Source organism: Montipora foliosa, chromosome 4 (assembly GCF_036669935.1).
Source record: "Montipora foliosa isolate CH-2021 chromosome 4, ASM3666993v2, whole genome shotgun sequence".
In the NCBI taxonomy this organism is placed as follows: domain Eukaryota; kingdom Metazoa; phylum Cnidaria; class Anthozoa; order Scleractinia; family Acroporidae; genus Montipora; species Montipora foliosa.
The window spans coordinates 11,248,190-11,260,689 of record NC_090872.1 but is presented as its reverse complement, the minus strand read 5'-3'; the positions used below and the strand labels follow the sequence as shown (position 1 = coordinate 11,260,689).

Sequence of the window (12,500 nt, the reverse complement as noted above, 5' to 3'; positions counted from 1 at the left end):
ATTTGGCTGTGCGAAAAATGGGTTCCATTGTGACAAACATTCTTATCACGCGAAGAAACTTGGCGGCTACGAACATTTTGCTTCTTCCAATCTGTTTTGAGGTTTGTACCAATATATTTTTAACAGACAAATAAATTACAGCAAAGAGATATAACATTTTTTATCATGTTTGTGGTGACTACATCATATTAACAGTCACTTTCTTCGCTGTCAATCGAATTATCCCGCAAAGTATTAGTGGAACAACAATTCTTATTGCCCGATCAGGCAAGTCTTACAGCTGTTTTACACGGATATATTTCGCTTGCCCGGGGCAATTGGGCAAGCATTAGTGTCGAACACTGACACTGTGTAGTGTGAGTTGTTGGTTAAATGTTGTTTGATCTTTTTACCTTACTGTAGGTGTACCACTGTCAAGCCAAACATCTTCAAGTGCGTAAGGACTGTATTGACTTTATGCGGCAGAACAGAGAGAAATTTGAAGCGGTAAATAAAGTTGCTAAAGTAGACTTAATTATTATTATGCCTTTGCAATAAGTACAATGTAAACACATATAATGGAATGATAGAATAAGATTTGACCCCTGCTCTTTTAAAAACTTTGTTTGTAATCTTGAAAGAATAATAATTTATTATTAGAACACTGCCATCAAGAAACAGTCTCCTGCTTAGAGAGGTTTTGTGGGAAAGTTGTTGGCTGGTTTCACTGAACAATTTTAGCTTTGCTATCAACCTCAAACTCTACCACGTATGAATATTATTATTATTGTTGTTGCTTGTTGCTATATGGCTCCCTCTCACTCTTTTTTTCCATGTGCAGAAGATGAGTAAACTTGTCACATGGGTAGGGTAGGAGGGGAAATAAGACTTGCATAGCAGTCAAGAATGAAATGAGGTTTTATAAGACATGATGTGCTCAAATGTGCACATACAGCAAGCCATAGCATTGGTTGGCTGCACATGTCACGGAGAAATCTAATAGAGGAGGGAGAACAAGCCTGTTGATCGGACGGACAGGCAAAGACGAACAGTTGGCGCAATCAGTAATGCATGTACAAAGGTCAATTGAACTAACTTTAACTACAGTTTATGCTATAGTAGAAACAGTCATTAATGCTACATGTAACACTATGTACATGCAATAACATTGAAAACCCAGCATTGGTGGGAGGAAAGAGGCTGGGGATGAAGTGTCATTCAGGACCCGAGTGGGGATGTAAATCACAAATTAAATTTTTGGTCTCGTATACACACTGTAGGGTTCCCAAGAGAAGAGGAGAACTGTCAGGGTATATTTTGGGGGTTGAGTAAAATGTGTCTGCAGGTGTTTAAAAAAAAAAAGAAACTGACTGTCGATGACACCTTTATCATCAGTGCAGTTCTCACTTACTGCACCTGCTACACAAAAAAATAATGGAACTGTTTTGGAAACAAGGATTGCTTTGCCCTTATCAAGATCATTTTAAAGTAGGAAATACATGTAAGATGACATTTTTGTGTCATGAAGGCTTTTTGTTAAATATTTTAAAAACCATTGTAGAAACTCAATGCTGTTAAGTGAACAACTTTTCCACAATTGCATTTAACCCTTTGTTTGGGAATGTGGACTTTCAACTTTAGAATTGAACTGGATATTTAGCAAGATACCGTAAAAGTCCATGTATAAGCCGCACCCCGAATTTAGAAGTGCAGATTTTGGAAAAAAATGTAATACAATAAAGTTTGAAGTTCCAGTAATGTTCTATTGCTATAAACCAACAAGGACAAACAATCAAGGTTTCACCATAAAGTTGAAATTCCTTCGATATTGAAACAAAACGAACGAGTGCTTAGTAGCCAAGCTTTAAGTGTGGGGAGGAGTCTGGGCCAGGGCCTACGTTGCATGAATTTTTTGAACATGGATGTGATGCCTGGGTATAATGACCACGTCTATAAAGATGTACCCGCAATAGGCGAAAAATTCATGCAGAACAGGAGCTTGATAATGCAGTCGACAAATTTGCCGAGAAGGTGGTCAAGGACAACGATACAGTCGGCCATATACCTTGGGAGTACTCGCGCATTTTGTGGTATTTTATCGCACGTTGCGGAAAGATATGCGTGGAAGTGACTGGCCAAAGACGTCACTGCAAACAGCTGTGCGGAGGAATGGAGATTCCTTGTAGGTTGGTGTTTACTTGTTCGAGTAAAGCGAAAATTAATCGCTTGAAAGAACTCTTGGAGAGCAAGATTCGCCGATAAACACTGGAAGACACAAACGGCTCCTTTAGGAGCCACCACTCCTTAAAAAGTCAATGAACAACATCTCAGTTTCTTTTATGTTTCTTTACTGAGATCTTAAGAAGTTGTATGAATATTAATAAGGCTTTTTAAAACTCCAAACACAGATGTATCCATGGATAAGCCGCACCTTTGATTTGTGGCTTCAATTTTGTGAAAAAATGTGCGGCTTATACATGGACGTTTATGGTACTTGTATCGTAACATTAAAAAACTGAAATATTGTGAACTTTAAAGGAAATCGGTTAAAAATCTTTCGAACAATGTAGGCTACTCCTAGCGTCTTGTTGCTTTTGCTTTTTGGTAAAGGGGTGTGACGGGGAAAGGTAAACAGCCATTTCTTGGGTGGTCAAGGGGTCAATAAATCTTGTTTTGTTAATTTTTGATAGTTTTTGGAAGGGCCATTTGATCATCACTTGTTCCGACTTCAAAATCCAAAGGTAAGAAAAAGCACTGGCATTTTTACGGTTTCTTTTGAAATACCTGAAAATTGGTTCCGGAGAAAACTTCATGTGCATGTTAATTATGATGCCTAGGCATGACTGGTGATTCTTCAACCCCGCACAAGTCCTCATTCACCGTCACCCAGGTGTCCATTCTTCTGTGTCAGCACAAAAAGAGGAAAAAGGGTGAAGGGAACATAACCCAAGCAAACTCTTCAGAAATCGACCCTTCTCCGAAATGGTGTCCCAAAATTCAAATAAGTTAAAATTAAAAAATGATACCCGAAAAAGAAAGAGCACCTTTACGTATTAGTAAGTAACCCTGCGCAGTTTCAGTATCAGGTGTAATATCAGCTGAGAAAATGTAAGTTGACAAATGAAAAATTTACAGTTCTTTGTAGTGTATGTTTGGGGCTATGGCATATACTCCCAGTCATACAAAAACGTCTGTAAATTTGTCAAATTTCAACTTGCATTTCCTCAACTGATATAACAACTAATACGCTGAAACTTTGCAAGGGTACTAAAGTAAAGGTGCTATTTCTATTTCTGTTATCAGTTTTTCATTCAGTTCAATTTTAACTCATTCAAATCCATTACCACCATGTGGGAGAAGGGTCTGTTGTTACACATACATGCTGCCTCACCCCAACACTACAATGAGATACTCCTTGTACATGTATGTGCTAAGACACAAAAACCACTTGCAGCCCTGTTACATTCCCACTTTTCTTTGATGGCACATTGGACAGTTGATTTTAATGAACCTTTTTCTAATGTTGTCTGTATATTAATGAAATTTGTGTCTTCAGTTACTCTTAAATGTGTGGACAAGAACCTCGCCATAAGTTGCAAATACCTGATATAACAAACTAAATTTCCTATTATGAATAAAGGGGTTTAGTTTCTAATTAAAAGAAACTGTGATGCTGCATTGGTGGAGGAGTGAAACACAGAAGTGGGTTTATCAATTCAGTTGATATGGTACATGTAAAATTTAAAAGTTGGCATTTCAAGTGTTTGCCCTATTCACTCTCACAAAGGGCTAATGCTCAAAATGTCATCTTTCATATTCTTTATGGTGGTCATTTTACAATGGAATTGCCTAGAAAAGATAATTCTCTCCATCTGATTGGCTACCGAGGCAAGGTATTCAGTGTGGAATTGCATCTTGACAGTGAGGCAGACTGATATTGCACCTTTTCAACTTAAATTCAACTTAAATTCAACTTAAATTGAATTACTGACCTAGCAATGCATAGCAGGCAAAATGCAGACCCCAATTCCATTTTCGAGTTACAGCCACAATCCCGTTGAAAAGAAACATAGAATGTCTAACAAAATGGCCAGTTTTACACCAAATACTACTACAACTGCAAACAACGTGGGCGCCATACGCAACACTTCACCTCTTCTTTTGCCAGACGTTGTTGTTAACAGCTCAGCCTCTGCATTACCACCAGGTGTGCAGAACAGAGTTCACCATGGAGAAAGTTATCTTCAACTTAAATTGAATTACTGTGTTCATTATAGTCAACTGGTAATCAATTAAATTTGAACTCTGTAGTTATGTCCACTTTCTTCTTAATGCAGGAATGGGCAGGCCAGGTGGAAATTAGTGCTTTATCGCTGATGTACAAGTAAGTTAAATACAATAATTATTATTGTTCACAGCTTCACTGCTATGTGTACATGTACATGTATATGCTTGTACTACAGCGACTGCTATTTATAATTTTGTATGGTTTTACTTATTTTTATTCCAACTACAGTATTTCGAATATCTGCATACTGTTGAGTCACTTACAGTAAAACTGCAAATTTCTGGTAAACTATTATCAGTTATTAAACCAATTTGAACTGGTTATTTGTCATACTGTATATATAAATAATTATAATTGAAAAGAAATGATGCCAAATAAGAGTTTTGTTCAAATGTAACAAGTAAACACTCTCTTTAGAGAAAAGTGAAATTTCAATGATAACCTTGTTGACAGCATTAATTTTCATGTACATGTAGAGCTCTCAGTGTGAACAGTATTTTGACACCACTTAGTTACCAGAGAATGTTGACACTATTAGCCTCAAGAGAGTTAAAGAATCATGCATGTAACTATTCAACATCTAAGTTTCCTTTTCAATGACGTTGAAATCATTGCAACATCCAGTCTAAGTTGTCATCCAAATTCTAAACAATGGTACATGTAGTTTTGTTTGATGACCTTTTCTGTTACATTTTAGCATACATGTAAAATGATTGGGCCAAAATTGTATTAAATTAGTATTTGCAAACACATTTATTTTTTAACAGTGAAAACAGTTTGCATTACAGTACTCCTGTAAGTGTAAGACTTGGTATTGTCAGGAAAAAAGATAAAAATAACGATATTCTTGTTTAAGACATTATTTTTCACTTTTGCCAGCTGGTCTCCTTTGATAGCAATGTTAGTCTTTTCTATTGGTGCTTTTGACTTACCATATTTACTCGAACAAACACCGCCCTTGAATAACCACCACACTGGTACAAAAAAAAAGCAAATAAGCGCTGTGGCCCCACCATAATGCAGAGCTTATTTGAGGAATTTCATCAAATTAAACAAACACTAAAAAGTAAGTCTGACACAGCATTGGGACTTTATTTGTATCAAAACCAATGTTCTTCAGTTCAAAGTGATTGTATTTCACTGCTCACCCATTAAATAAAACGTTGTAAGAGTCAAAATGGTGACAACCAAAAGATGTAAACTTTCTGTAAATCTCCATCAGGAGCTCATCTAAAGGAGCTTCTATGTCCATTAATTCCTTGAGGCAACTCTATCCTAAGTAAATTTATTTTAGGAGCAGGTTTTCCCGCAGGGAACAACAGAATCACATGCTGCAGATAGTGCTACAGCAAGTTGCTTAGAAGACATTCTGGTTTCAAAAATGACATTGATTGTTTTACTTTATTCCTTAAGGAAAGACTTTATTGTGTACCAGGAGATCAATGCTGACCCAACGAAAGTGACAGACAATAGCTTCAAAGACAAGGTACTGTACACTGTAGAATGTACATCTAGCGGTACCATGATAAATTATTAAAATTATTGGCCCTTCTCCCAAAGCATGTCAGTAGATATCTTATTAGAACTACATAGACGTTGTTCTACTTCCTCCATTCTGTGTAATGTACATTGTAACAAAGACATCTTACCAACCAAATTCGAGAGCCATACTTTAGGTTATAGTCTGTTTTTTTTTTTTTTTTTTTTTCAGGTCGATTTGTTAATACTGAGCAGGAGAGTTTAAACTGTTAAAAATTAATGTGCAAGAAACTAAATACTGTTGGTTACACTATTAATTTTTGCACAGTATGCATGAACTTTGAAGCCTCTCTCCTTGATTCGTTTGCTTCACCTTGCTTCACTTTACATGTATTTACAAACAAATCATGATTATACAAATGCACAAACAAGACCATGGTAGCCTGCAGTTAGCATAATATGTATTCTAAGCTGGCCATTTACACTACAGTGTATGACAATATTACTACAGTACCTCTCACAACAAAGCAAACAAAAAGACACTTACATATTGAAATTGACAAGAGTTACACAAACTAATGCCTTGTACTGTACATAAGGGAGAAAAATGTTTTAAAAGTGATTTACTTTAAATTATTAGATTTTGCTGTGCTATTCCAATGGGAACCATTATGATGCTGTGTACAACCTTCAGTTCCAGAAAGACGCTGCTCTTTGTCAGTGTAAGTAACAAATGTTATTGAAACCTGAAGAAATCCTTTTATCATTGGTGACTCAGGCTTAAGTCTCCTATAACTTACAGTGCAGCAGTAGAGCATCTCTGAACTAGTAATTGGAAGGTCTTAGGTTTGACTTCTGAAGGAATGCTCAAATTTTTTCTGAGGCTGCCAGAGTCACCATAATAATTTGATAAAATGATACATAAGCATTGATCTTCATTGTAAACTTCGCTATACATGTGTAATATGCATGTGCATGTAACGTAACTGTTTAGTTTTGTGTTCAATTGTCCTCTGGACCCCTTCTTGAAAAATTTGGGGGCCCATTGCAAAATTTTGGGGGGTCCAGCCACAAATGTAATTAATATTCAAGAATATTTAAAGTGCTACTGTGACCAAAAAAATCAATTTTTATTTTTATCATGGACTTCCTGCTCTTTCATGAATTCAGCGTGTTATTAGGTTTCAGGGTTTGGAGAATTATGTGACTCCTACACAAAATAGTGTTCTCATAGTATCCTTGCAGATGGTCATAATACTGTGTCATTCTAACATTCAGTTTATTATGAACTTTCATGTTGGCTTTGCATGATTATTGTTTCAGCATTGGTCTATGAGATTCTTTACCAAAAGGTGTTTTCTGAGCTGGACAGGAAAGATAATTTGGCCAGGAGTCCTAGGGGAAACCCACCACCTGATTTGAATAACATGTCATATTATCAGAACGGTTTGATGGAAGATGAGTCTCTCAAGGATGACACTGAAGACAACTCTGGTTGGACTGAAGTTAGAAGTCGATCTAGTAAAGGTGATAATTTGTACCTTAATAGCAATTAGCAAGAAGTCGATGGGTAGAGGAAAATATACAATGTACAAGAGTTGCTTGAATATTGTCAACTTCCAAACAGGAACAAATTATTAATTAAAGAGGCCTTTGAACAGATGGTTTTTCGTTTTCTAGTGTAAACTGTTAACCCATCTTTACTCAGATATATGATCCTTACTTAAAGCATTCTTTAGATTTAATTACATGCAAAGGAGTGTGAGTATCAAAGGATTTGAGAAATTAAGGCTGCTATCTGTTTCCATGTTTGTCTAAAACAAAAAAGGAAGGCATGATGCAGTACTGTTTGTAGTTTAAGCAACATACACCATAGTCTTAAAGAAAGAAGGTTTGTTGCTTTTTTTTTTCATGAGAAGTCATTTGATGGAGCCTCATACAGTTTTGATCTGGAAAATGGCATATTTTGCAGTGAATTTGATGATCAAAATTAATGGTTATTAGCAAGAGGGACCTCTTCCTTGGGTGAAAATTGACTAAACATGTTGGGTGTTTGCCATAGTAATTTTAGACACAACCTTCACAAGATCCTTTTAGCACATGTCATGGCAAGCAAGTTAATTAATGTAATAAGAAGCAGGCCTGCATTTTAATTGGCACTGGCCAGATCATTGACGGCGGTTAGATCAAAGCAAGTTTCGACCAGTGGGTGAGGTCTCTTTTACTACTGCATGTTGGTGAAATTAAATGTAAACCTTTCAATAATGGTTGATGGAGGTTAAGGTCACTTATTTCTTTATAGCACAGCTCCGGCAGCCCGAAGGGCCGCCAAGCAGAGCAACATAGGCATGCTGTACATGTGAGAAATGGTAGAAACCCATAAATTGCTTCTCTCATGGTAACCATGCATGGCGAGTGGTATTGCTTGTGGGCACATACACACGAAGTTGCCCTATAATTTAAAAATAATTTAATTTAAACCCATGTATATTTATAAACTCATCTATTTAACCCATTGACGTCCAAACCGGCCTAAACCAGGGGAGCCCCTGGGAGTCAATGGGTTAAGAAAGCTTTTGACATTTGATTTTATTTTCACACTGGTTCCACTTTTTAATTATTATTATTAATTTTCAATTTTCTTTTTACTATTGTATTTAGTGCCTTTGGGCTAAAGGGAAAAGGTGCTTTATAAATCTTATTTATTATAATAATAATAATATTATTATTATTATTATTATTATTATTATTATTATTATTAATTTAATAATATCCAGATAATAATATTATTATTATTAATAATGATAATAATTAACAATTAGACCTGTGGCCCTTGAGGCCGAAGGGTCTAATTGCTTTATCATCACCCAACTAGTCGGACAGAAAAGGCAGTAATAAAGTTGACAAATGCAAGTTGAAGAAATATTTATATGGGAATAAAACAAAAGAAAGCGTCACAGTTTTTGCTACTCGAGGACTATTACTATTAGTCCCCTAGTAGCATAGCCAATCAAATTGCAGGATTTGCATTAGTCCACTAGATGGGTGATACTAATAATCAATATGCCCAACATGGCGGCCATTTACAGCATACACCTTTGATATTGGACATCCACGTTATGGTCAATTAACACCTGCCAAAACAAGGTATATGTATCAGCTGACCAGTATCACATGACCACATTGCAGGCTCAAGTTTAGAGCATTGAGGTCATCTTTTTTTTAAAGTCGACCACTGACCAGGTACTGGGTTTCAATAGTCTCAAGTCATGTTAACTTATTTGAAAAATAAATAACCCAGGAGCTCTGCTTTTAGGCTTGGCTAAATCTATATGTTATTCCTAAATGTTTTTCAGCAAAATCGGCACGGCAGCACAGAGGACATGAGCAAGAGGACTTGAAGGATGAAGCCTTCAAACCCAGTTTGGATCAGAAGCATGGATGGCAAGCCAAGAGATCTCTCGATGGTGAATTGTACCGCAACATTGAATTAGAAGTTTGGGAAGAGTCTAAGAATGGTTAGTTAATTAACTCTTTCATGGCTGTACTGACATCCATTGACAAGTAAAGTCATGTGATGTAAGACATACAATACACTGTACTTTTTCGGTTAAACGGCGCAGCATTTTTTCTCAAAGAAATTGCTTGTTGGCCCCAAGTGTGATCCAAACTCACGGTGCGTCTTATAGCTGAGTATCTTCATGCAGCAAAACTCGCGCAGGGATGGTTCTTCAATCCTTTGCTGCCACTCGTCCCAGTCCTCCCCTTAGTGCAATTCCAGATTGGTGGCCTCACACCAACGTTTGTCATGATGGCTTTTGATTCTTAGCATTGTACAACAAAGGCACCTGCAAGAAAGTACTAAGAACAGCAGGATTTAAAGGTTTTTCTCAAAATTCTAGTTGAATTTCCTTCTGCCATTGTTCTTGACTTACACTACAATCTTCAGTTGGGACAACATAACTACGGCAAGTTGCAAAATTAGTGGAGACACTACACCTTCTTGGAGCGTTATTAACAGGGTTCGTGCAACTCCTTTAAGTCCTTGAAAAGCCCTGGAATTTAATTTTGGACTTCAAGGGTGCTTGAAAATCCCTTGAAAAAAAAAATAATGATTTTGTGGAAAACTGCTTGAAAACTCCTTGATTTTTGCTTGGGTGAAAATTGTTGAGATTGCATCATGCTACGTTAAAAGAGACATTTCAAAAATCTGAGCCCAAAATTGAACCTAAAATTAAAATGACCATGGCTGCACTTAACTTTCAGGATGTGGTAAGGAATATCAAGGTAGTCTTTTTCAGCAAAGAAAACACTGAAACACTATGTACATGTATGGCATAGAAATGTTCTTATAAAGACTCCTTGAATCTTGAAAACTCCTTGTATACTCCTGGAATTTTATAGACAAAATCCAGTGCGAACCCTGTATTAATTTACCTATTATCTCCTACACTGCAGCCCACCTCGGCCCCTTACAGAATGTACATGTACAGGTACATTGTATCAATGTTGCTAGATATACGAAAAATTGCTGAAAACTTAAACAGTCAACATTGAGAGGAGGACAGGGAGGGGGGGAGTGGGAAAGGCTGAAATTGTAGATACGGCGGGTATTGGAAGCTAGAAAAGCTGTTTTTTAACGGGAGTGTGTCACTAATTTTGCAAACTGTTGTAGCAATGAGTTGAACCAAATTCCTCTGTTTGAAATCCCTCTTATAACCAAGTATTTTGATGAGATTTTCAGTTTGTGACATAAAAGCCATCAAGTTTGAAAGTTAATGGTGCGTCATATAATTGAGTGCGCCTTGTATCCCAAAAAACTACAGTACATTTGTACTTTTCGTACATTTTGTACTTTTGCCTGTATTTTCCGCTCACTAGTAATTCCAGTCAGCCAGTGACGTTCTCTTTCTTGTGCAGTATTTTCATGTAATTGGCTATTTAGTACTTGTTGTAAAGATTTGTGACGTGGCAAATCCGTCTTATTTCTCTGGAAGTGTTTTTTTGATGATGCACAGTCACTCTACAGAGTTTTTAATTTGTATGTACTGTAGGTCAAGAGCAGCAAGATTGGAATTACGCAGCCAGCATTCAGTACCAACCTGGGGATAAGTGCTTTGTAAGTGTAGTGAAAGAAATACAGTATATCATGGTACTAGCCAGAGTGATTTACCTGCAGTATGAAAACTGTGTCTATTACATTGTATTTCTGCATTTGGGTGTGTACTTGAAATTAATGCTTCAAATATTTAAATGTACATGTACATAATTTCGATTGGTTGGCAGACGTCAACTAACAGTTTGTAATTTGATCTGTTAAGGATTTGTTCATATCATACATTGCAGGGTTATACAATGTACATTGTAACAACACAGTATGATCTTAAAGCTGGCTTGATACACCGGTACTGTTGGAATCGCGCAAAAAAGTAAATTCAATTTTTTCTTTTATAGGCTTTCATTGGGCATCCAGATGGTGGAGATAAAGTTTATGAGGCCATTGTTGTTTATCTTCTTCCTGTCCAAGGAAAGATTGAAGTAAGAACATTACGATAGGGCGGTCATCATAATAATAATATAATTTAACTCTACCAACTTGATAAAGTCTCTGTTATGAGCCTAGAAAGGCCCATCAGGCCGGCGCTTGTCTCCAGTTTCCGTAGCATGAAGCGACTAGGAGTATTTCTACTCCCCCCTGGATGGGATGCTAGTCCATCGCAGGGTTACCCCCCAGCATTTTCACTGGTACTTATTTATACACCTGGGTGGAGAGAGGCACTGTGAGAGTAAAGTGTCTTGCCCAAGAACACAACACAATGTCCCCAGCCAAGATCCAAACCCAGACCACCCAATCCGGAGTCGAGTACTCTAACCATGAGGCCACCGCGCCTCCCACCAACTTGATACAATCGCCAAAATACACTTTACAGATCAAAATACTGAACTACAATGATTCACGCTTACGTAGTGAAGTGTTACTTAAATTTGAAGGCTACAGTCGATGTATAGATAACCCGGCGTTTTATTTCTGTACTCGTTGCCAACAGGTAATGTCACCGGAAACAGTCAAACTGCAAAGCAAATAAAAGATTTGTGTTTTAAATATGAAATTACACTTTAAAGACTGAAATATTCGCAGCGAAATTCTACTTACAATTCTGTTGGGCAATCCATACTTCATAACACGGCTCTTTACATTGTCGGTGTGTCGATCGGTTGATTGCATGCAAGGCGAATATTTAAATACGTTACGTTTTTTTATATAAATAGACTAATTCGTCGCCAGGTCCTTTGCGACTTCATTTTGGCGCCCAAACGGAAGTTCTACTGCACTAGCGCAAATCATACAATGTAACACTTAGCTAATGTCATTATGTATTTTTTAAGTTTAGTTCGTTGTGGTACAGTATGTTGTTCAGGGGTCTGTATCGATAGTTTAACAATTCAGACTTAATTGCATGGTTTAGAATACATAGGAAGAAAGACACCTTGCTCCCCTTCAAATTTCTGTGTGCAATAAATTATTGTGGTTGCCAAGGGTTTTCCTTTTTGAGAGAAGTAGTACATTCATTGCCTATCATAATCTTTTTTCTTTCACCAGGTGAGGATTCCAGGGCTTTCAAACAAGAGGTACATGTATGAATTTAGGGTTATCTGTAACATCAGTGAAATATTTTCACCTCTAAATCCTGCATGACATTTCAGTAGCATCATTCATTTAAGTCCTGTGACAATATATCTCTTATGCCATTTA

The 12,500-nt window shown here is 36.9% G+C and overlaps 1 protein-coding gene across 1 annotated transcript in view; it reads left to right on the top strand.

Annotated features, from left to right (window-relative positions):
• LOC137999822 (uncharacterized) overlaps positions 1–12,500 on the top strand; it is a 34,474-nt gene that overhangs the window by 2,526 nt on the left and 19,448 nt on the right. Inside the window, exons 2-11 of the mRNA XM_068845756.1 lie at positions 403–486; positions 2,670–2,720; positions 4,317–4,363; positions 5,681–5,753; positions 6,387–6,468; positions 7,070–7,273; positions 9,103–9,264; positions 10,801–10,865; positions 11,201–11,284; positions 12,348–12,376. Coding sequence (XP_068701857.1) covers positions 403–486; positions 2,670–2,720; positions 4,317–4,363; positions 5,681–5,753; positions 6,387–6,468; positions 7,070–7,273; positions 9,103–9,264; positions 10,801–10,865; positions 11,201–11,284; positions 12,348–12,376 — 881 coding nt within the window. The remainder of the gene's footprint in view (positions 1–402; positions 487–2,669; positions 2,721–4,316; positions 4,364–5,680; positions 5,754–6,386; positions 6,469–7,069; positions 7,274–9,102; positions 9,265–10,800; positions 10,866–11,200; positions 11,285–12,347; positions 12,377–12,500) is intronic.